Source organism: Paramormyrops kingsleyae, chromosome 3, assembly GCF_048594095.1.
Source record: "Paramormyrops kingsleyae isolate MSU_618 chromosome 3, PKINGS_0.4, whole genome shotgun sequence".
NCBI lineage: Eukaryota > Metazoa > Chordata > Actinopteri > Osteoglossiformes > Mormyridae > Paramormyrops > Paramormyrops kingsleyae.
This window is the reverse complement of record NC_132799.1, coordinates 13,957,972-13,978,841: the sequence shown is the minus strand read 5'-3', so window position 1 is coordinate 13,978,841 and position 20,870 is coordinate 13,957,972. Positions and strand designations below refer to the sequence as shown.

At 45.2% G+C, this 20,870-nt stretch overlaps 1 protein-coding gene across 6 annotated transcripts in view; it reads right to left on the bottom strand.

Moving 5' to 3' along the window:
* Positions 1-20,870, bottom strand: part of pde10a (phosphodiesterase 10A) — an 89,965-nt gene that overhangs the window by 35,843 nt on the left and 33,252 nt on the right. For all 6 annotated transcript variants that reach the window (XR_011989489.1, XM_023822520.2, XM_023822515.2 and 3 more), the window contains exon 2: positions 4,649-4,780. Coding sequence is in view for 5 of the 6 variants with exons in the window: in XM_023822515.2 (XP_023678283.2) it covers positions 4,649-4,780 (132 nt within the window). In the remaining variant the exon portion in view is untranslated. The remainder of the gene's footprint in view (positions 1-4,648; positions 4,781-20,870) is intronic.

Here is a 20,870-nt window from a genome sequence, read left to right as displayed (position 1 = left end):
TCATACCCATTTTACACATCAGATGTTCAAAGACAACTTTTCATAATTAAATCCAGATCACATCAGCGCAATATAATGACGAGAAACATCAAGGCATATAAACACGCCCACTGAGTAAGGGGGACCGGGGGGGGGGATGGGGGGGGGGAGATGCAAGGCAGTGCGTACTTGCGGCTCAGAAGTCACAGCGATGACAGATCAGATTCAAACAGGGCTGACGCAAGAATGGAAGAGTCTGAATTCACAGGATCGGCTGCATTACAGCGTGTCCTGGTCTGTGTGCATGTGACCGCCAAAGGCAACCGCAAACCTCACAGACGTCACGGCATTTAGGGTCATGACCCCCCTCCCCCTTCTGTTTGGTTATTGTCAGCATTTCTTAGGGGTAAATGCAAACTAGCTCCAAAACTCAATAAGACATTCTGCAAAATTATTACAAAACTGCCACCAGTAACTTACAACTTACAGTATGACTATTCTATTTACCTTCATTCTTTCTGTTCTGCGCTGAAATTACGCAATTAATGACGTGATGGCTTTTTCCGAAGTGTTCAAAGATGCACCTTTTTCGGGCAAGGGGAATGCAATGTGTATAATTGATGTGTTTCACCAATTATAAACTATTTACATAAATTATAAATAGAAACTGACAGAAATGGATGCAAGTGGTGAGAATTTCAAAAAGACCAAGTTTTATACCATCGATGGTGTCGAAGCCGTCATACAAGCTGCCTGGGTGCCAGGCTACAGTAAATGCTGAGCAGTAAATAGAAACAAACACCAGAGAAAGCCCCCCCCCGAGCCGGGCCAAACCTGAGCAACCTGAGCGGAGATCAGGGAGGAATGGAAAGAGACCAACAGGGAACAGGGAACAGGGACCCCCCCCCCCCCGCGCCAAAAGGCCACAGGAAAAAGGGATTTAAGAGATATAGCACATTATGACGCAGAGCAAACCCCTGTGAGAGGTCTCTGGAATAATGAGAGGCCTGTCATCCTGATTACTCCTGACACCCCCCCCCCCAATCCCCCTGCCTCCCTCCCTCTCCTGCAAAGTCATAGTGAAGCCTCGGGTGCAATGCATGCTATAAAAGGCAGAAGTCCATTCATAACACCCCCGCCCAAAATCTTACTACATTTTACTTAGCATAGCAAAGACATAAACTTGACATAATTAAAAACACAAGAAACGATGCTTGAAAAACAATTGAAAAGTGTAGCGACATTGGTATAGATTCTGGCCTAGTTAGCATGTCTGTGCTTCAAGAGGCTGCATTTCCCCCAGGGATCAATAAAATCTCTTATTTAGAGATGATACAGGACTCCAACAATACTCTCAAGATTGACATATTTGGTTATTCTGTTTTGTTTAAATATAGCTTCCCTTCCCGGCATAGTTGCCCTCAAAGTGCATAGAGACTTGCAAAGAATTAACTGGCGTATCCTAAATGTCAAACTGCATCTTATTTTATCCATTATGACTGTGTATGCTTCACTGCTGTGTGAAAGCAGCGAACCCACAAGACCCTCCTGGGCCGCTTGGCTGAAACTGGCCGTCCTCTTAAATGTGACAGGAAGCTCACTGCGAACGGGGTTCCAGGGGAGACGAAGGTCGTGGTGGAGAAGCACGGGAGGTAGTCGAGCGAAGGCGCCCAAGTCCCACCGCGGAGGGTAGCACCCAGGGAAAGGCGGCACGATGCCCAGCCATCTCTCATGCATTCCCTCTCACCTCCGACGACACCGTACATCAGCGAAAGCCCCCCCCCCCCCCCTCACACTCTGCTCACCTGTTCATGGGCAGGAGTCTCCAAGTCCACCAGAGGCAGCCAACCATGTGCTCTCATTTCCAACACGCTTCTGCCCCCCCCCCAACACCTGTTTTCCTGTAGTGCAGGACATGACTCGACAACGCCCCCTTTTGCAATAGTCACGCTGTCCCGAAAGCAGCTGGCAGGCTGTTAAGCCATATGAATTTCAGAAAACGTCGGGTCACCACTATCGGAAAACCACAGACTCGTCCCAATCTAAATACCATGCAAGAGCCTTGCAGCCCCCTAATAGCAAACTGATATGGTGTTAATGATCATGGGGGGGGCGGGTGGTTCATAATTTTATCAACACCACAGTAGAAGTACAGGCATGAAGTAGAGCGCTGCCCTATTAGTCCCTACAGGCACCAAAACCATCCCCGCACATGCCAAAACAGTCCCCGTCCCACCCCCGCCAAAACAGTCCCCGTCCCATCCCTGCATGTGCCAAAACAGTCCCAGTCCCGTCCATGCGTGCGCCAAAACAGCCCCCATCCCACCCCCTCATGTGCCAAAAAACAGTCCTATCCTAATTATTAAATTACTGAGTTGGAACGATTACCCAAACATATTTATTTTGCATTATTCAGACAAAGTCAAAAATCTTAAAAATCTTGTTAGTGAGAACAAATCACTTGAGAACAAAAGGACTTTTAATAAATACAGCAGATAGGCCTATACGAATTTATGCATATACAGGCAATTACATTACCATTACTGTGCCGTTACCATACATTTTTATTACCATTTATAGTTTCGCTCAGGTGCAGTGTTTCGAAATGCAATGATCAGAAACATGTTGAGGTTTCCTCACCACAGACTTCTATCACAGTCGACAACAAAAAACATGGCCTGTGTTTACGAGCATAAAGACTGACCGTACAGCCAAAAAGCCCCCCAACATACACAGGTTCTATGTGTCGACAGCCCCCCCTGAGATTCTGCTTAATTTTTTGTTTCCCCTCTGTGTGTTTGGATGGTTATAATACCAGCAGGGCTGTAGATAACTTCTCTCTGTAATCAATGCCCCCCCACAAAAAAATACCTATCCACAGTTCTTTTGTCCTCCTGATTCTGATGTACTGGAATTCCACCACTGCATCCTGTGCTGACAATAATATCAGAACCCCAGTGATGAGTTTCACTTCCTAGATTTTACTCTCCGAGGAACTTTAATACAAATTAGAAAATACACGTCTTCCCTTTGAACACTGCTAAGGAATGAGAGAAAAATCATATCAGAAAATAGGGCTTTTAAATTTTTGTGAACTTCCACTGCATCAGTAATCACTATACAGTGCCAGTGAAAGCAAATTAACCAATTTGCATAACTAATATCATGTTACTTATTTTTAAATGGTTAATATTAAAATTAGCATTGAGTAATATTTAAATGTACAGAGTGCTGAATTTCAGATAATCTTTTAACAAAATAATTCCTTTTGGCAGGAATGCCTGTTAGCTGTCATTTGTCTCCTTATTCTCTCCAGCCTTTATGTTAGCAAAGGTGAAGCCTCATTCGTCACACAGCGTCATGCAGGTGGGTCTCAGCAGCAGGTACCTTTGCTCATGGGCAGCTAACGGAACCGGGAATCCCAGGTTCTCAAAGACGCGAGTACAGAGAGGGTGGTGGCAGACCTCCAGACTGAGAATTTGAGAGTTTCCATCGGCATCACACAAACCAAAATCGCCCGCACATCAAACGGAGATGACGTGGGTCGATTAAATAGTGATCAACCGTGTTTCAAAAATACAGGTCACAAAAAAAACTAAAACATTACACTAAAATTCCTCCATCCGTCCATCTTCACACACAATGGGCAATATGAGACGTCTATTAGGCTGAATTAATTCACAAATTAGGGATGAATATGCAGACCCCGAACACAGAGAAGGTGCCGGAGTCTAACCAGCAAACCCTGCAGGTGTGACTAGACAGTTTTTGCCCACGGACCAGGCCTGCACCCGTCCTCCCCATGCACAAGACCATCCAGATAAATTGAGTTTCTCAGTGTAAAGCAGGGATATGTCGCAGGAATAAGTAAAATGAGTTAATCGGGATCCAGACCTGCGAGAAATGAGCATCTGAAACAAGCAGAGCAGTGGGAGGGAGACAGCGGCCGTGTGGAGGAGCCTGAGCGGACGCCAGGCCCTGTGGCCACGCCCCCCAGGCTCTATGGTCACGCCCCCCAGGCTCTATGGCCACGCCCCCCAGCACCTCACAGCGACCCACGCTTCCTGCACTGCCCTAGAGGGCACTGCTGACGTCAGCGGCCTTAGCTCAGCTGCGTTCTCTTAATGGAAGGCTTGGGGGGGGGGGGGGGTGCTTCCTGGGAGATCCATCAACCGGGCTTCAGCGCCATGTTGCCGCACAGAACCTAAAGGCCGACTCGACTGAGTTTAACGACCCGTAAACATCCAGCATGCCCCATGCCCACCCCCCTCCCCCGGCCTTCTCGTCACGTTGTGACACGTGAAGACGACGCGTAGGAGTATGTGTGGAGCACAATCATTTACTGCTAACTCACAAGGAGGAGGAAAACTCCTTATAATTACTCTTAGGGTATTAAAACCGCGCCCTATGATTAATAACCATTACTGCCTATTGGTGAATCCAGGCCCGGGCAGTTGAATGTTTTATGAGCTGTTAGAGGATGTAAGATCAGCTGTCACAGCAAGTGAGGGCTGTTCCCTCACACGGGCGCACGTCACAGTGAGCTAAGTCCAGAGTATGCGGGCAGCAAACTCACAGGTCAAGTGCAGGACTTCCTGTTACTTACAGCACGAGGCATTGAAACTAAAGAGTGCAGTCCACTGCGCACAAAGGAGTTAACGGGCCACACCTCCTGAGCGACTGCTGTTCTTCCTCTTCAGCCATCTGTCCACGGTCTCCGTGCTCACGCTCTCCGACACAAACTCATCCAGCATCTGGGGGTGTAGGGAAAGGTAGGCCTTGACTTTCTCGTCCGTCAGACCTGCAATGGGGAAAGAGGCAGACAGGAGCACAGCTGGTTACAAGAAAACCGCCGCCTGCCGTCCGCCGAAGACACAACTCCTATTCACAGCACGCGGCGCTGGATCCCGTCAGCATTACCGTGAGCGGCATTCCGGCACTGGCTGTGCAGACGGTGTTTACCCTTACAGGAAATTGGATCTGTAACAGCCAGATTGTACCTGACTGAATCTAATTTGTTTTCAAACTGTAATTTAAAATGAACAAATCTGAAATGCTCCTTTCATCCTTGTCGCGTGATCTCATATGGACTTTAATCAAATTGATGGGGGCGTAGAGATGAGCAATCGAGCAGCGAGGGCGATAGACTCCTGCGTATACATGTGTGACCATCCTCCGTTTTTTTCCTTTTTTAAAAATATCTTGCATTTTCTTTAAATAAAACCCAACTTGTACCCAGCAAAAACACTCCAAGCAGTGAAGGACAGAGTGTAACCTGAACTTTGTTGGTTTAAGTCCCAATCTAAGCAGTCTAATTAAAGCTGCTTGATCCAAACTTCTCCTGCAAAACATCCAGTTGTTTATATAATGGATTTGACACCATAGCTGGGGGGTGCGCAAAGCTCACTTTTTCACAAGGGGAAAAGTGCTAGGGAAATGGAGATCAGTCCATGTGCCAAAAAGTGTGTGATTACCACATTTCACAGGGAAAGAACGAGACTTAGTTCAAAGTTCAAGATGCACCATTTGACAGCATCTTAGAGGAAGACTTGAGGGAGATTCTCATGGATCAACTGGTTTGGTGTGATTCTTTTTGTAAAGACAGTTCCAGGGACGTATGGACATGGCAGGAGAGGGGAGAGGACAGGGGATTCCCCCCCCCTGCCTGGGAGTGCACCTGAACTTTTATTGCATCTGTTCCTCTCCAAGGAGCAATGACCAACCAAGCCCCAGTAAGGGGAAGAGGGCTTCGATTGCGCTTAATAGGCAATTAGGTCCCGGAGAGCTTGCTAAATGCGGCTGTTTATTGTCTTTGTTGTCGAGCAAACAGCCATTTGCAAAGCCGTCGTCGGGGTAAAGTATGTTTTTAATGCGCCGGCTGGCGTCGGTGAGGCTACGCTGCGTCACGATCTCACCAGGGAGCTCCGACACGCCCCTCCCAACCTGGAGAGGATCGCTTAGGGGGGGCCTCTCTGGGACACGCCATCCCTAAAATTAACTTTTACAACATCAAAGGTCAATGAAAAATAACCAGTGATAGCCTGAATTACTCATGGGACGTGAATACACTGCCATACTAACGCAGAAGCCCATTGGCTACCCTCGGGCCACAACCCCCAGACCCTGAGCCACTAACCGCAAATAAAACCAACCTATCACACTAAATCGGTCAATACTGTTAGACGATGTTGGCATTTATTCATACAAAACAGCATTTCTGCGTTTCGAAATCCACCTTTGTGCCCTTACATAAGAGAGGCTGCAACTGAACTATAAGCTAAGAGAAGTGTGGAATCTGGAAGCTTACCCTAAACAAGAAAGCTGCACTCAGCTGTAAAATACAGGTAAGATTAGCTGCCGGGCGGAACCGATCCTGGGTACCCCTGCTAAGAAGGGACCCCGAAGAACGTGGGGAGCCCACTGAGAAATAGGGCTGTCCCAGGCCAGTGGACGGATACAGAGCAGCTGCGGAGCATCTGTGGAGGCCTCCTGTAATGAGAGCCAGGCCACAGAATGGGAGCTTCAACCCATCCATGGCTGGGCCACTTCCAGCAGAGGTAGTGGCTATAACAATGGCTATAAGGATGAAGGAGGGGGGTGTTTTTGCATGTTAAAACAAAACAGATGGCAGTCTCCAGTGTCTATACTGGATGGCGGGTTTTATGAATACCCAAGATACCCAGGGCATAAGGGCGAGAGGCGGCTTACAGATTACACTGCTGTAGGAATACACCAGCCTACAGTGCTAACGACGCACCAGAACACTACCATGGAGTACCATACGAGTACAAGCACGAGTACTCATTTTATCGTGACTTTGGTGTATCCGGAATGCAAATGCATCTCAACAGATGATTTAATGTCAGAAGAGGGATGAGAGTGAGAGCTGGGCCGAGGTGGAGTGAGGATGGGGAGAGGGGTGATGGGGAGAGGGGTGATGAGGCTGATATATAAATGGGAGCGCCTAACAGACACCAAGGGTAATTCAGCAAATTTGTAACAGGAGGCTGTCTACACGTGGGGGCGACATACCCCACCACACTCCTATCCCCTGTGACATTTTAATGAGATCCATGACATTTATTACTTGGCAAAAGCAGAGCCAATGGGAAGAGTGGCACCAGGAGGAGAGAGATGTATACGGGAGGGGCCACAGGTGGCACTGACACTAGCTGAAAGCTGATTGGCCCCGGGAATGCCCGCTCAGCTCTCACTCACCGATTCAAAACATATCCTTGGCTGATAATAAGGTTGGCCCCTCAGTAGGATGTAACCACCGAGTCTACCCACAGACAGCCTAACAACCACCGTCTTGGATACGACTGAATCGGTTCAAGCACCTTCTCACTCACCACGTCTTGGATTCATCCCATTGCTGCTTCACCGTGGTGACTGATCACCTGCTCATGCCTACGGACGCCTCTGTTAATAAAGCCCAGCTGGCCCCGATTCTACCTTATTAGAGATAAACAGGGTCAGCTGGGGGGGATTAGCGAGAGGATAAGGGAGTTTGAGTCATTGGCCCAGGGAAGCAGTTGATATTTTCTTGCATGGGAATAGACTGGCTTGTTTGCTGTGTAATGTTGAGTCTTGGGTTCATACATTGTACACAAGAAACCGTATTATATAAAGACAACACACTGCAGTGGTTCATCAAAACACATTGATCAGAAGATGCCTTAATCCACCCCCCCAGCCCACAGCAATTTATATATTTGGCTTCATTTACTTTTCCCCTCTTTTTATTAAAAAATAAATAAATAAATAAATAAATCAGAGCAGTAAAATCACATGCAGCATCAAAGTCCTGAACGGCACCGCATGACGTAAGCAAACACACTCTAGCCGCAAGCTCTCGCTCGCATCCTTAAGTCTTTCGCTCAGAAATAACCTTCAACAAATATCACTTTCTGTCGATCTTCCATGTTGAATAAACCACAGCAAGACCACAGGTCTTTACTGCTCATCCTTGTGCGGCCTCTCCTTTTAAGCAAGCTCCTTCAGCATATGACTGGGCTGATCTTTAACTGAACAGCAGTAGCTTAGCGTCCTCTGTTAGCACTGAGCTGAAAGTTCTCCGCACACTACGGGCCTCCAAGATCAGCACTGAATAACTAGAACTGGAAACAAAGTAAAACAATTCTGCCAGAGCCAACCACAGGCCAACACAACACTCCTAGTTTCCCAAGCTCTCTAAAAAAGCCTTTCAGACTAGGAAAGCCACACCAGGCTATCGTTTCAAAACGGCACACAAATGATCATTTGGCTCTCAATGAAGCCAGTGGCCAGCTATTAAAACTGAAGAAAAACTTGGAAATTTGCTCTGCACAGCGTCAATTTCTGTGCCTTTATCCAATTATGATCCACTACAGAAACCTGGAGTCAGTAAATTGCGATATTCATTTAAATTTTGGTATATTCAGGACATACAAACACGGATTTTGAACGTCAAAGTGACACATATTCAGACAAAAACAACTTGAAATTTTCTTTAAAACAATTCATGAATGCACACATACATTCTGTGATGTTTGACAGTGTTTATGTCTGGGTCCTTCATGAAAAGCTGCTGTAGTTACACAGGCGGACTATTTCGGCTGGCAGAACTGCTTGTGACCAGAGATATGTTTACAGCCCAAAATATGAGGTCAGTTAATTGACGGATTGATTGTATTATCATGCATATTTATGCAATCCTGTCAGGGACTGGCACTGCTCAAAGAATACCTGGCCTTTTGCTACCCGTTTCCAAAGGCTACTGACATTCTACAGGGATGAACAATTATGAAAATGAAAAGATTAAAAACAATCAAAAACAAAACACAAATTATCAATACATATGACAACTAAAAAGCACTGCACATAGTGCACAGGTTTCATTACACTAAATTAATTATGCTAAAGCTGCACACGTGTATTAGCCAGCATATGCATAAATTCTATAGTATGTGTGTGCTTGAGTATAAATGCAATAATTTCACAAAGGGACAGATTATGATTCGACATGATTACTGGGTGAAAGGGCATCCTGTGCACGTATGTGATCGATGACTGATGTCATTATGATTCACGTAAAGGCACCCCTAAAAACTAGCAAGAATTATAAATTATATTACTGCAAAAGACCAGATGTTTAAAAGCTCAACTGCTTAAACAATTTAATCCATGTACAAAAATGAATCTCCTGAATAGATCTGTAGTATCAAAATTATATACATACATTTCCAAATGACTAGTTGGGCAAAAATCTACATGCACGTTCCAGTACAGCATTAAGAACATTTGGAAATAGCAGACATATGCATTAGCCCGTTTTAAAAAGATAAGTGACTCTGGAAAAAAATAAAAAATACACACATATAAAATGTATTGGAAGCCCTAAAGCATGATAAAAAGGCAAATTTAATAAAACTGAGCCAATTTTTCCTCAAACTATCAACTATAACCCCCCCCCCCACAACTAACTGTCCTTGGCACAGTCCCTCACTCTCTACACATCAAAGTGCACAGCAGAAGTTGCTAAGTATAGTATATAACTATGCGTTTGTGTACGTGTGTAATATTTGTATTTTTTTATTTTTTTTTTGTTTTCACCTTTATTTCTCCTAGCAAAAGACAGGGATCTGAACTTCATCTCCGGGCACCATTCCAGAGCCGGTGATCCACTCTGTGTGAAGCAGCCACCCTACATGCCGAGATCCATGTGACAGCGCAGATGACGCGTGTGATCAGTACCAACACCCCCCCCCCCCACCACCACCACCATCCCTCACAGATCGACACCACCACCATCCCTCACAGATCTACACCACCACCATCCCTCACAGATCAACACCACCACTTATATACAACATCACCATGATCAAGTTCAAGAATAGATGCAGGAGACCGATAAATTCCACACAGCACAGGGTCTTTAAGATTCAGCAAAATGCAGTTTTTGTGAAGCATTTATCAAACAGCCCAGTAATGTCTGCCAGGTCCATCAGCTATTTCTGATCAAATTTTCACATTTTGTGAGGTTCAGGGTTTCAGATACTTATGATCAATGTAGGAAATTAAATATTTAAAGACATTTTTGGGGGGAAAACCCATGTGCATTTGGAAGATCATTTATTTATAAAACATTATATGTCACAGCATCAAAAGCTTAAGCTGCTAATTTCCTGCAAATAGCCAGTATTAATACCAATGTCAGCAAAATTACAGCCTTATCAATAGCAACCCTGGGACTGACTGTCAAAATTATATGCTCCTCAAAACGAACAAAATACATATGAAATATTTACCAAGATCACATCAGAGGTGGAGATTTGAGGTCCAGAGAGTACAGATCCAGACCAAGATTTTGTTTCAACCAACCAGTTGAGTATAAAGAGTCGCAGTCACAGAGTACTCAACTGGTTGGTTGAAACAAAATCTGCAGCACATACCAGATAACGTTAAACTGTGAAAATACGGAGTAAAAACTGCAGAAACTTCACAGATGGAATCCAGTTGGTTGTTGCAACACTGCAGGATTCAAACAGTCCCACAGCAGTGCACGTTTGGGTGTCTTAACCTGAACTATAGAAGGCTAGAGCAGAAAAATCATGACGCATTACTCTCACGGTGAATTTTAAAAGTTGTGCCAATTTTTCCAAGCTGATGAAACCGTCTTCTAGGATTTTAAGATCTGCATAACATTCTATCAAAAGGAGTCCTGTCCTCACTGGGTAATTGAGGAGAACAGGGATGAAGTCACTCATCTCGAACAGGTCTAGTTAATTCTTCCTGGCCCGGCCATCACCTGACCTGATGTCCGTGGGGAATCCATGGGATTGCTGTGCAGCGCTGCGCATACCGCCATCAATCTGCAGCTTATTGGAGGGATTCCTAGTGGAAAAATGCTGCCAGATTGCTGCAGAACAGCTCCAGGCGTGCCACAACACATCGAGTCTAATGCACTTCTCATTCATATCAACTTTCACTTGTTGCTGTTGTTGACCATTTGTGCTGCAGAACACACTGTTCCTCCTGCTACTTGTGCAGACAAAATTACATGCCAAATGAGTTACTGTTCTAGCTTTAGATGCCCCTCACAGTCAGGACTTCACAGAAATGGTATGGATCATACTGTGAAGCAGCAGAGATCTTTCTCTCTTTCACAGGATCGTCGAATTATACTAATTTGCATGTAATCTAGAAAGTGCTCATTAGCATCCAATGCTAAAGAAAACCTTTAACAAATATCCGCTGACTGATTAATCTGCAGTATCCCCTCCGGCATGACCTGAAATTTTTTGGCTGATGCATTTCCCATCATAGCAGAGTTATTAGCATCATCTGACAATCTAGGTTTCTACATACTGTTCTTCTAATAATTAATGTCCCTTAATATGATGCTTATGTCATGTAAGCAAGAAGTGTTCCAAACTGGCAGGTCTGACATACAAGGTGAGACCATTGATGGGTAGATGAGGTCACATAGTTCGGATTTGCGGAAGATCATAAGGTCACCCTGGAAACCTTCATTAAAATATGCGTGAAGGAGTTTCTGAAATCCTTCTGTGGTGACTGAACGTATCAAGAAACCATAATTAAAAGCTTAAAAATTATACTTTTTAGAAGTTATCAAAGGAAAGTGTGACAGTAACAAAAATGGGCCTGACTTGTAACATGAGTGCTGTGCCTCAGGATGCCAGTGAGCGGAGAGCCAGTCGGGCAGTGCGGGCGAGAGCCAGTGAGCGGAGAGCCAGTCGGGCAGTGCGGGCGAGAGCCAGTGAGCGGAGAGCCAGTCGGGCAGTGCGGGCGAGAGCCAGTGAGCGGAGAGCCAGTCGGGCTGGCCGGGCGAGAGCCAGTGAGCGGAGAGCCAGTCGGGCAGTCCGGGCGAGAGCCAGTGAGCGGAGAGCCAGTCGGGCTGGCCGGGCGAGAGCCAGTGAGCGGAGAGCCAGTCGGGCAGTCCGGGCGAGAGCCAGTGAGCGGAGAGCCAGTCGGGCTGGCCGGGCGAGAGCCAGTGAGCGGAGAGGCAGGTCGGGCTGGCCGGGCGAGAGCCAGTGAGCGGAGAGCCAGTCGGGCTGGCCGGGCGAGAGCCAGTGAGCGGAGAGGCAGGTCGGGCTGGCCGGGCGAGAGCCAGTGAGCGGAGAGCCAGTCGGGCTGGCCGGGCGAGAGCCAGTGAGCGGAGAGGCAGTCGGGCAGTCCGGGCGAGAGCCAGTGAGCGGAGAGGCAGTCGGGCTGGCCGGGCGAGAGCCAGTGAGCGGAGAGCCAGTCGGGCAGTCCGGGCGAGAGCCAGTGCGCGGAGAGGCAGTCGGGCAGTCCGGGCGAGAGCCAGTGAGCGGAGAGCCAGTCGGGCTGGCCGGGCGAGAGCCAGTGAGCGGAGAGCCAGTCGGGCTGGCCGGGCGAGAGCCAGTGAGCGGAGAGGCAGGTCGGGCTGGCCGGGCGAGAGCCAGTGAGCGGAGAGCCAGTCGGGCAGTGCGGGCGAGAGCCAGTGAGCGGAGAGCTAGTCGGGCTGGCCGGGCGAGAGCCAGTGAGCGGAGAGCCAGTCGGGCAGTCCGGGCGAGAGCCAGTGAGCGGAGAGCCAGTCGGGCTGGCCGGGCGAGAGCCAGTGAGCGGAGAGGCAGGTCGGGCTGGCCGGGCGAGAGCCAGTGAGCGGAGAGCCAGTCGGGCAGTGCGGGCGAGAGCCAGTGAGCGGAGAGCCAGTCGGGCTGGCCGGGCGAGAGCCAGTGAGCGGAGAGCCAGTCGGGCTGGCCAGGCGAGAGCCAGTGAGCGGAGACCCAGTCGGGCAGTGCGGGCGAGAGCCCGTGAGCGGAGAGCCAGTCGGGCAGTGCGGGCGAGGGCCAGCGGGTGGAGAGCCAACCGGGCAGTACGGGCGAGGGCCAGTGAGCGGAGAGCCAGTCGGTCCCTAATAAAGAAGAAAATCATGGTCCCTAATAAAGAAGAAAAAGAAGAAAAAAAAAGAAAAAAAAAGAAAAAAAAACACTTTTTGATTGGTATTAATGGTTTCTTTTTTCTGAAGTTGCTCTGCACCAGTCAAGGTGCTTGAAGCTTATAATAATCAGCAACAGAATTTTATAAATCTTCATCTGCATAAATGTGATTAAAAACGTGCAAATAAATATAATGAACCTGTTTCCGTTCAAGTGACAGGCTGACGGAGATTCACAATAACAATAACAAATCAAAGAAACAGAACTGTTCAAGTTCAAAATCTTTGAACTTGTTGTCGACCCATGAGAAGAGTCGGGCTACATTGTGGGTTGTAGAGCAGAGGCTGGCAAACCGGCCGATGAGTTACTACAACTGGGCTGTCATCATGAAACGCACATTGAGGGCAGAGGCTGAGGGAACTGGGACACCCCCAGTAACCCAACCCTCATAAGAGTTTGGGGGGGGGGAGGCAGCAGAGGGACAGCCCGCAGAGAGAGATTATGAGAGAGGTGGTGAACTTCTCACTGAGGGGCTGAAAGGTCAAATTCTTGGTAGGCAACATATAAGCAGGAAAAAGGCTCTCTGTATACATAAGAGCAAGAACAGCCATATGCAACTGCCAGTCATATATTTAAAAATATATACACACACAACATAAATATACTGTGTGTGTCTATATATATATATATATATATATATAATACACACAGACATACAGTGTAGCCATTACTTAGACTACAAAATTTCATACAAATTTACTCATACTAATTTAAAATAAAAAATGTTCCACTTTTATGGGAAGTGAAAGCAGCAGTCAGCCTGCTTCTCATCTGCTTAAGCGTCACCAAAACGTTACAACATGGCTGACTTCTTAGAAGATAATGCGCTTGAAGAAATCAAAACCTAACATTTAGCTAGCAGTTACTCACATTAGAAAAAGAAGAAAAAAAAACCACCACAAACATCCATCCATCCATCCTCAAACCACTTATCCTGCTCAGGGTCACTGGGGGGGGGCATATCCCAAGCCTATCAAAGGCAGCACAAAGCAGGGGTACAGCCTGGACATACATACCGGGGCACATGCATGCAAACAACGCACCATATATTCTTTAGAAACACTAACATATTTAGACGTCTTTGGACTGCAGGAAATCAAAGTCCACAGAAGAAAAATCTGAATACTCTGAAGTAAGGCATGCATCAGGGAGAGAGCCTGCAGACATGCAGAGCAGAGGCAGGACTCAAACCCCCAACTATACAACGGAAAAACAATGAAGGCATGTTACTGCTGTGAATCAAAAAAACACCAAGAGTAACATCCATTATAATTCATATTAAACCACACCCCCCAGTTTCTTCCTCATGCACTACAGCAGTGTGTCAACAATCCAGTTCATGTTTTTGCTCCCTCCGAGCTCTCAGTAGGTAGGAGCAAAAACATGGACTGTCTGTGGGTCCACGAGGACCAGACTGGGAAACACTGCATGGGCAACTCTACACCCTATTTAGGGGAGCTTCAGCCTCCCAATTTTTCATCCGAGTTGGCCTGGAAAATTATTGCTCAAAATCCATTTAGTGATTTCATCCTATATTTCTTATCCCCACCTAAGGGTCGAATCCTAGTATCGCCCCTGTCCTACAGTTATTCTGATGCTGGAACACTGATCTACATTCTGTGTTCCACTTGTAAAGTTATGCAGGTTACAAACATACCAAAAATTTTGTCTCATTCATCCACATCCTTAAAAATTCATGCCATGTGAAATTGCAACCATCGGTAATTACATTCAGACATTCCTCTCCCACTAAAACTGTAAAACGTTGATTATTCACATGCATAATATGAATGTCATACTACCAATTGTGCAAAACAAAGTCCAGGAAAAAATAAATAGCCTGAAATATAGTTATAATAAGTCAACTTGCAAGATTTGCCTCCCATTTACCAATACTGGTATTTGCAGAATAGCACATTTCCCAGCATGTAAGCTTACACAAATTTAGAAATGCATTTGCTGAAAAAATGAAAACGTCCTATTAATATCCCATTGTAAACCCACCAATCAACTTTATTCATATTTAATGTACAGTATAGTGACAAAATAGGTTTGTATTTTTAATAAAAATAGAGGTCTCCAATGTAAGACCGCTCTGGCAACCCACAGCCACACAGGAAACCCCAAAACTTTCTTTTCTACCTTAATAGATTAACTGAGACTAATGCAGACCAAGATTCAGGGACTCATATCACACATTTCCACACTTTGAAAATGCAGATTTATGTATCCGACATCAGTAATGCCCCACAACACAGGTGAATGCATTTTATTTCACAACTGCAAGCCTGAATGCAAATCTCAGCGACACCCAAAATGCACAATGACTCTGTACAGGAGGAACTGCGATTTGTAACAATCATATGGCACTTTTCCACCGCACCAAGTACTGTACTTTTGGTACATTCTCTTTGACTTCTGGTCAGGTTCCAGTACCAAAACAGCCAAACCAACTGGGATACTTCATTGGTGCTTCAGCACTCTGGGGTGAGAGTTGAAATGCTTTGTCGATTGGTTATGCAAACAGCCTGCCTCTGAAACACAATACAAACGCCACCTTGAAAGCAGTTGTGAACCCGGAAAACAACGAGAAAAAAATAAAATAAATTTTATATATATATATATATATATATATATATATATATTTATTTTTTTTTTTTTTTTTTTTAATGTGTGATCTCAGAAGAACAGATACAACAAAAAAGGATTGCATGACATGAATTTAAAAAGTATTTTTGCATACAGCATGCGTATAGCATGTAGCCTGCAGTCTTAATGATGTCATTTTGTCATAAATATAGCAATGCAATTTGTTGTAATAAATATTTATTAAACAAAAAAAGGAGTTCATAAATTTCTCAAAAACCTGTCTTTGAGTGATGTAAACAGCAAGGATGAAAATGATTGTGATTGTCTCGCAAAACGCATGCAGTGCTCATGCAAAAGCAGTGGAGGTAAAACCTAAAACTGATTTTTTAACATATAATCAGACAGACAATCTATAAAAGGAATAATTAAAATTGCAAAGCTTGCAAAGTTTTTTTTTTCCTCCCTATGACAGAATAAGAGTAAAAATAATTTAGCAAAACTTTAACCCCCTGCACTATAATGTCCGTTTACCAAATTGAAAGTAAGAAAAAGCCAGATCTTAATCTAGCTGAGTAGCGATGCAAAAACTGCATATGCATAACATGCGATGTTGGTATTAATAGCACACATTGTCCAGCCCTATAATGTACTACAGCCTTTTTTCATTCATTGCAAAATTCCCCACCTCTTATTGTGATGTCATTTGGCGCCGGTACCAGTTTTTACGTCAGTGGAAAACCAACACCTTGAAGTACCGTACTTTTGGTACTTTCATGAAGTACCAAAAGTACGGTACCTGGTGTGGTGGAAAAGCGCCCATTTCAGCCTCATCATGATGCAATGGAGCAGCCACCTTCTAAAATGCACCCGGGACAAAACTTATATTGGGCTCGTTGATGCTCTGGAGTTTAACAAGTTAGTTAACAGTTACAGTGCAACGTTGCAGTAGCTTAAGACCGATGGGTTCTTTTATGAAAAGTGAAATGAAAACAATACGAGCGGAACGTTCGCTGGGAGAGAACAGCATACAGATTCAGCCCAACATTCTAGCTTATTCCAAAGCGAGCATATTCTGACGAATTCCCCATTAGAAAACAAGTCACCAACTCACAGTCAATTAGTCATGTTGCAGAAAATGTGGAGCACTTACCAGACAGGCTGGCCACACTGAGCTCCTGAATGGGAACTTCACTATATAAATCTACTTAGGAACTAAGACATACCAGATCATACATACCACAGTCATGAAGTACAACAGCTGTGTGATGCAAGCAGACAAAATCTATAATATCTATAAAGAACCTTAAAAACACAAGAAAAGAAGTTCCAGGTATACAAGAAGGGAATGAGGTTGCGCTTGTCCAGATGCTGTTAAACGTCATGGAGGCAGCCTTTATAACAATCTAAAAATACCTCATCGTGATCAGGAGAGGTCCAAGCCCGTTTCAAACACCGTCATGCAACTTGCAGGCCCTGCTGCCTGGCAGCACCGATGAACGAACACTTTTGCTGCAACCCAACTTTCAGAATTTTTTAATAATCTGCATTTCAACATCTTTATGCAAGAAACATTCGGTATAACAGATGTGACAACCCAGGAGAGAAATCTATAGTTTCTTCTTGGATGGATAGAGTGACACAGCCTCTTTAGAGGACTTTAATGTAGCACTTGCTTGAAGGGGATGATAATGTTCAGACTTTCCTTCGGAAAAGAAAGGGGAAAGGAAAAGGCAGAGACAGTGGTCTCAGCTCTGCTTCCTTTGACTGAGAGCCAGCAGCAGCACGCCAAGGTCCTACTCTTCATTTTCCTGACACGGATGGGGGGTGGGAACAGGGGGGGGGGGGCAGTCGGCATGCGTGCGTCAGCAGGTTCGTCTGGGACTCCCAGCACAGCCACCCTGGAGAGCATGTGTTTCTTATCTACAGGACAGCCGACACGCTGTTTGGACAGGGACATGTGACGGCGAGGAGGAGGCGGGCGTGACACCGGGGCCGTGACGCGGATCCGCCCCCCCCCCCCCCTCCAACACATACCTCACAGGAGCTGAAAACCCTGGATAAGCTATAGCATGCAAAAATGAAAACGTATTCAACAAGAACTAATAAATAAATAAAATCGCGACATGCATGATCGGCAGCTCTCACAGAGGGGATGCATGGTCCTAAACTCGCTTCACACCAGTTGCCAGTCAGCCCAGTGAAGGGATGCCCCAGTTAGCCAGTTGCTCGCCGGAGTGACGACAGCAACAAGCCCTGCAGCACAAAGCAGAGCTTGGTTTCATTTCTCCAGTCCCAGACGCCACACTGCGTCTTGCATAACACACACACACACAGCACCCTTCTGGGAGTGCCACTTTCACAAAGACACCAATATTATCTGACTGCTTGGGCGACCTCTCTCTCTCTCTCTCACTCAAACACACACACACTATTTATTTATTTATTTAATGTCAGCAGAAATATCTGAGTGGCTGAATGGCCATCACCAATGACCAGATCATCACATGTTTGAAGGTGAGGTATGTAAATGTGTACATTGGAGTCACTTGCAAATCTGGAAACAGCGCCCCCTGCAGGAGATAATCTGTCATTGTAATATAACTGCTAAAAGGAGGAGAAGCAGCTGTAAGCCGGTTATCGTGCCAGATACCTTCTACCAGGAACTGCCACTCGAGTTTTGGTCAAAGACACGTCATGCAAAGCGCCGAATTTAAATGCAGATGTAGAACGGGGGCGCGGGGGGGGGGGGGGGGTGGCCATCTCCTGTGAGTTTTACTGCCTTCTTAACCCAGACTTCAGGTTCACCCGTGTGGTCCCGATTCATCAGAAGTCTAGCTGACTAACGGTCTGGGTGCCACGAACCTCACTCTTCCCAGTCACACCGCCCGCCCTGCTACCCCGGAGGATACAGTTCCCTCCGACACATGTGGAAACATCCAAAGCTCAGCAGCTGGTCACGGTGACAAGAGAAGGTCCTTTGATGAGAACCACAGACATTCATCCACCCCCCCCACCGATATCAAAGTGCCCCTCCCATTTCTCCTGTCTTATCACTGAGCAGGCCAATATATACCATATACCTACTTTTATATTTGAAATAATGTTTGAAGTTATACGAAAATGTTTTGTATTCTCATGTGAACAAACATTGTTTGCTACCGCATCACATCAGAGCCTAATCGCAGTGCCCCGTTACCATGATCGATAACTTTGTGTCAGACACATAACTCTGCACTGCAAGTACAGTGAAACTAAATTCTGAGTAGATTGCACTTCTTCAGTGTGTAAACCAAGGCTATTCAAGTCATGGTCCTCAAGGTTGCCCTGCTGATTTTCCAGCCTTCCTTTACCCGTGAGCCCGGTGTGAAGCCTCTGTGGCCAATCAGAATTAGTAATTATTAAACTAACTAACTGGGAGAACTGAATTTGCAATCGAGGGCCAGATTTGAAGAGCCCTGGTGTAGACTGTACTTGCAGCAGCCTAAACAGGATAAGGAATGACTTCACATTAACCATCAGGCCTAACATCTAGGATTTAGGAGCTAAACCCCAAGGAAGAAGAGGACATCTGCTAGACTAAATAAGTAACGCAATATGGTGCTGATTTTAAAGACTTCCTGACGACAGCAAGACAAAAGATCCCACGCAGTGTTATGGTAGGTTTTATGGCTGTACAATGAATCCTGTTATGCAGATGCACTGTGTAAAGAGACCCATGTAATTACAGCACAAATCTTGGCTGTTCTGTGGAAACCAGTCAGCAAATGTTTGATGGGGGTGGGTGGGGGGGGGGGGGTGCAGATGACCAAAACGTCAAGCAAACTAGATAATTCAAAGACAGATCAATAAAAGGGATAAAGCAGATGTCAGAATACAGTATGATACTACTTACAGAGAAAATGGCACACACATAATTCAACATAGAAACATACACCTCACTGTGCAAAACCCATGCAGTCAAAGCTGATGTTTGCAGTTATCCAGGAAGTGAATTTTCACACAAACGTTTGCAAATTAACAGTAATGCAATAAAAACCAACAAAAATTTCATCTGTTCCCCAAAAAGTCACTGATATCTTGTTAGATGGCTAAAAGACTATTCAAAACTCTCCTCTGATGTACTCATTAAAATTTCACCACCAGCTCAATGAATTCAATTTGTTAAAATAACTCAATGAAGTACTGATTAGCCAAACATGGTATGCTAGTGGTCAAGATTGTGGTAAAAAAAAAAATACGTATGACTTGATAGAGATGGATGAAGTTGTACTACATGCACTTCACCATCAATTCATGGAAATTGCAATTTAAAAAGCCTACAACTAATGTTTTCTACAATGTCTGTATGACGTTCACGAGGGCCACGGATACAGGAAGTGCTGAGCGCGATGTTGACCAACTTCCTGCCTGTCAATGCTGCATTCTCAGCTTCATTGAGTTAAGCATTTCCTAGGCTCCCAATTGGGTTAGTAAAGGCTGTCACACTGTATTAACATTGACCTGGAGTAGCCTCAAAAAAAGTCCACATGCACACATGAATAACAGCATTTATAACCAGAATGACAGCCTGCAAAGTTCCATTTATTTTCATAATACACTTATTCCACTGTTTTCAATAATATTTATAAAGATCAGCTTTACATAGCTTTAACTTATGTCCAGAAGAATTACGATAAGCGAGAAGATACATGCAAAACACAGCCTGAAACCGAAAACAAAAAGCCTAAAATATTTCTCCACGTGGACCTTTCAGCTCGGTCGACCATAACAAAAGTGTGTGTTGAAAATGAAGCTTTAAAATGCTCTCCCAGGGCACAACACCTGCTAAGCAGCAGCAGGGCACAACCTCCCAGAGGTCATTTCAAGTGAGAAACCATAGACAGGGGGCTGTTTCAAGAGACAAGCTCCCAGGCCTGAGAGGAGCACACTTGCAAAAAACAACCACACTTCCAGGCAGATTAAGTACATATATTTCATGCCGCTTCTGGTCCAGCATTGTGGAAATCCAGACTTCTAAATCTGCATACAATTACTTTCACAGACAAATCCAACAACTTTTTTTTAAAAATCAGAATATTACTGTAAGAAACGTACATAATCCATGGGAAAGACAGACTTAAATCTTATTATTTGTAATTAGAAAAATCGTGGGCTTATCTTCAGTATGACTTATACAGAGATTTTATTACAGTGATAGACTTGTTCGAATTTGTGTGCTGTAGTGATGTAGTAGTTTAATAGGTTTACTGTATATCATAAATGGAAAAATTGTCATCTTTGAAAAAGACCATTTTGGTGGCAAAACCACCGATATGGTTTAAAACTGATCAAATGCAA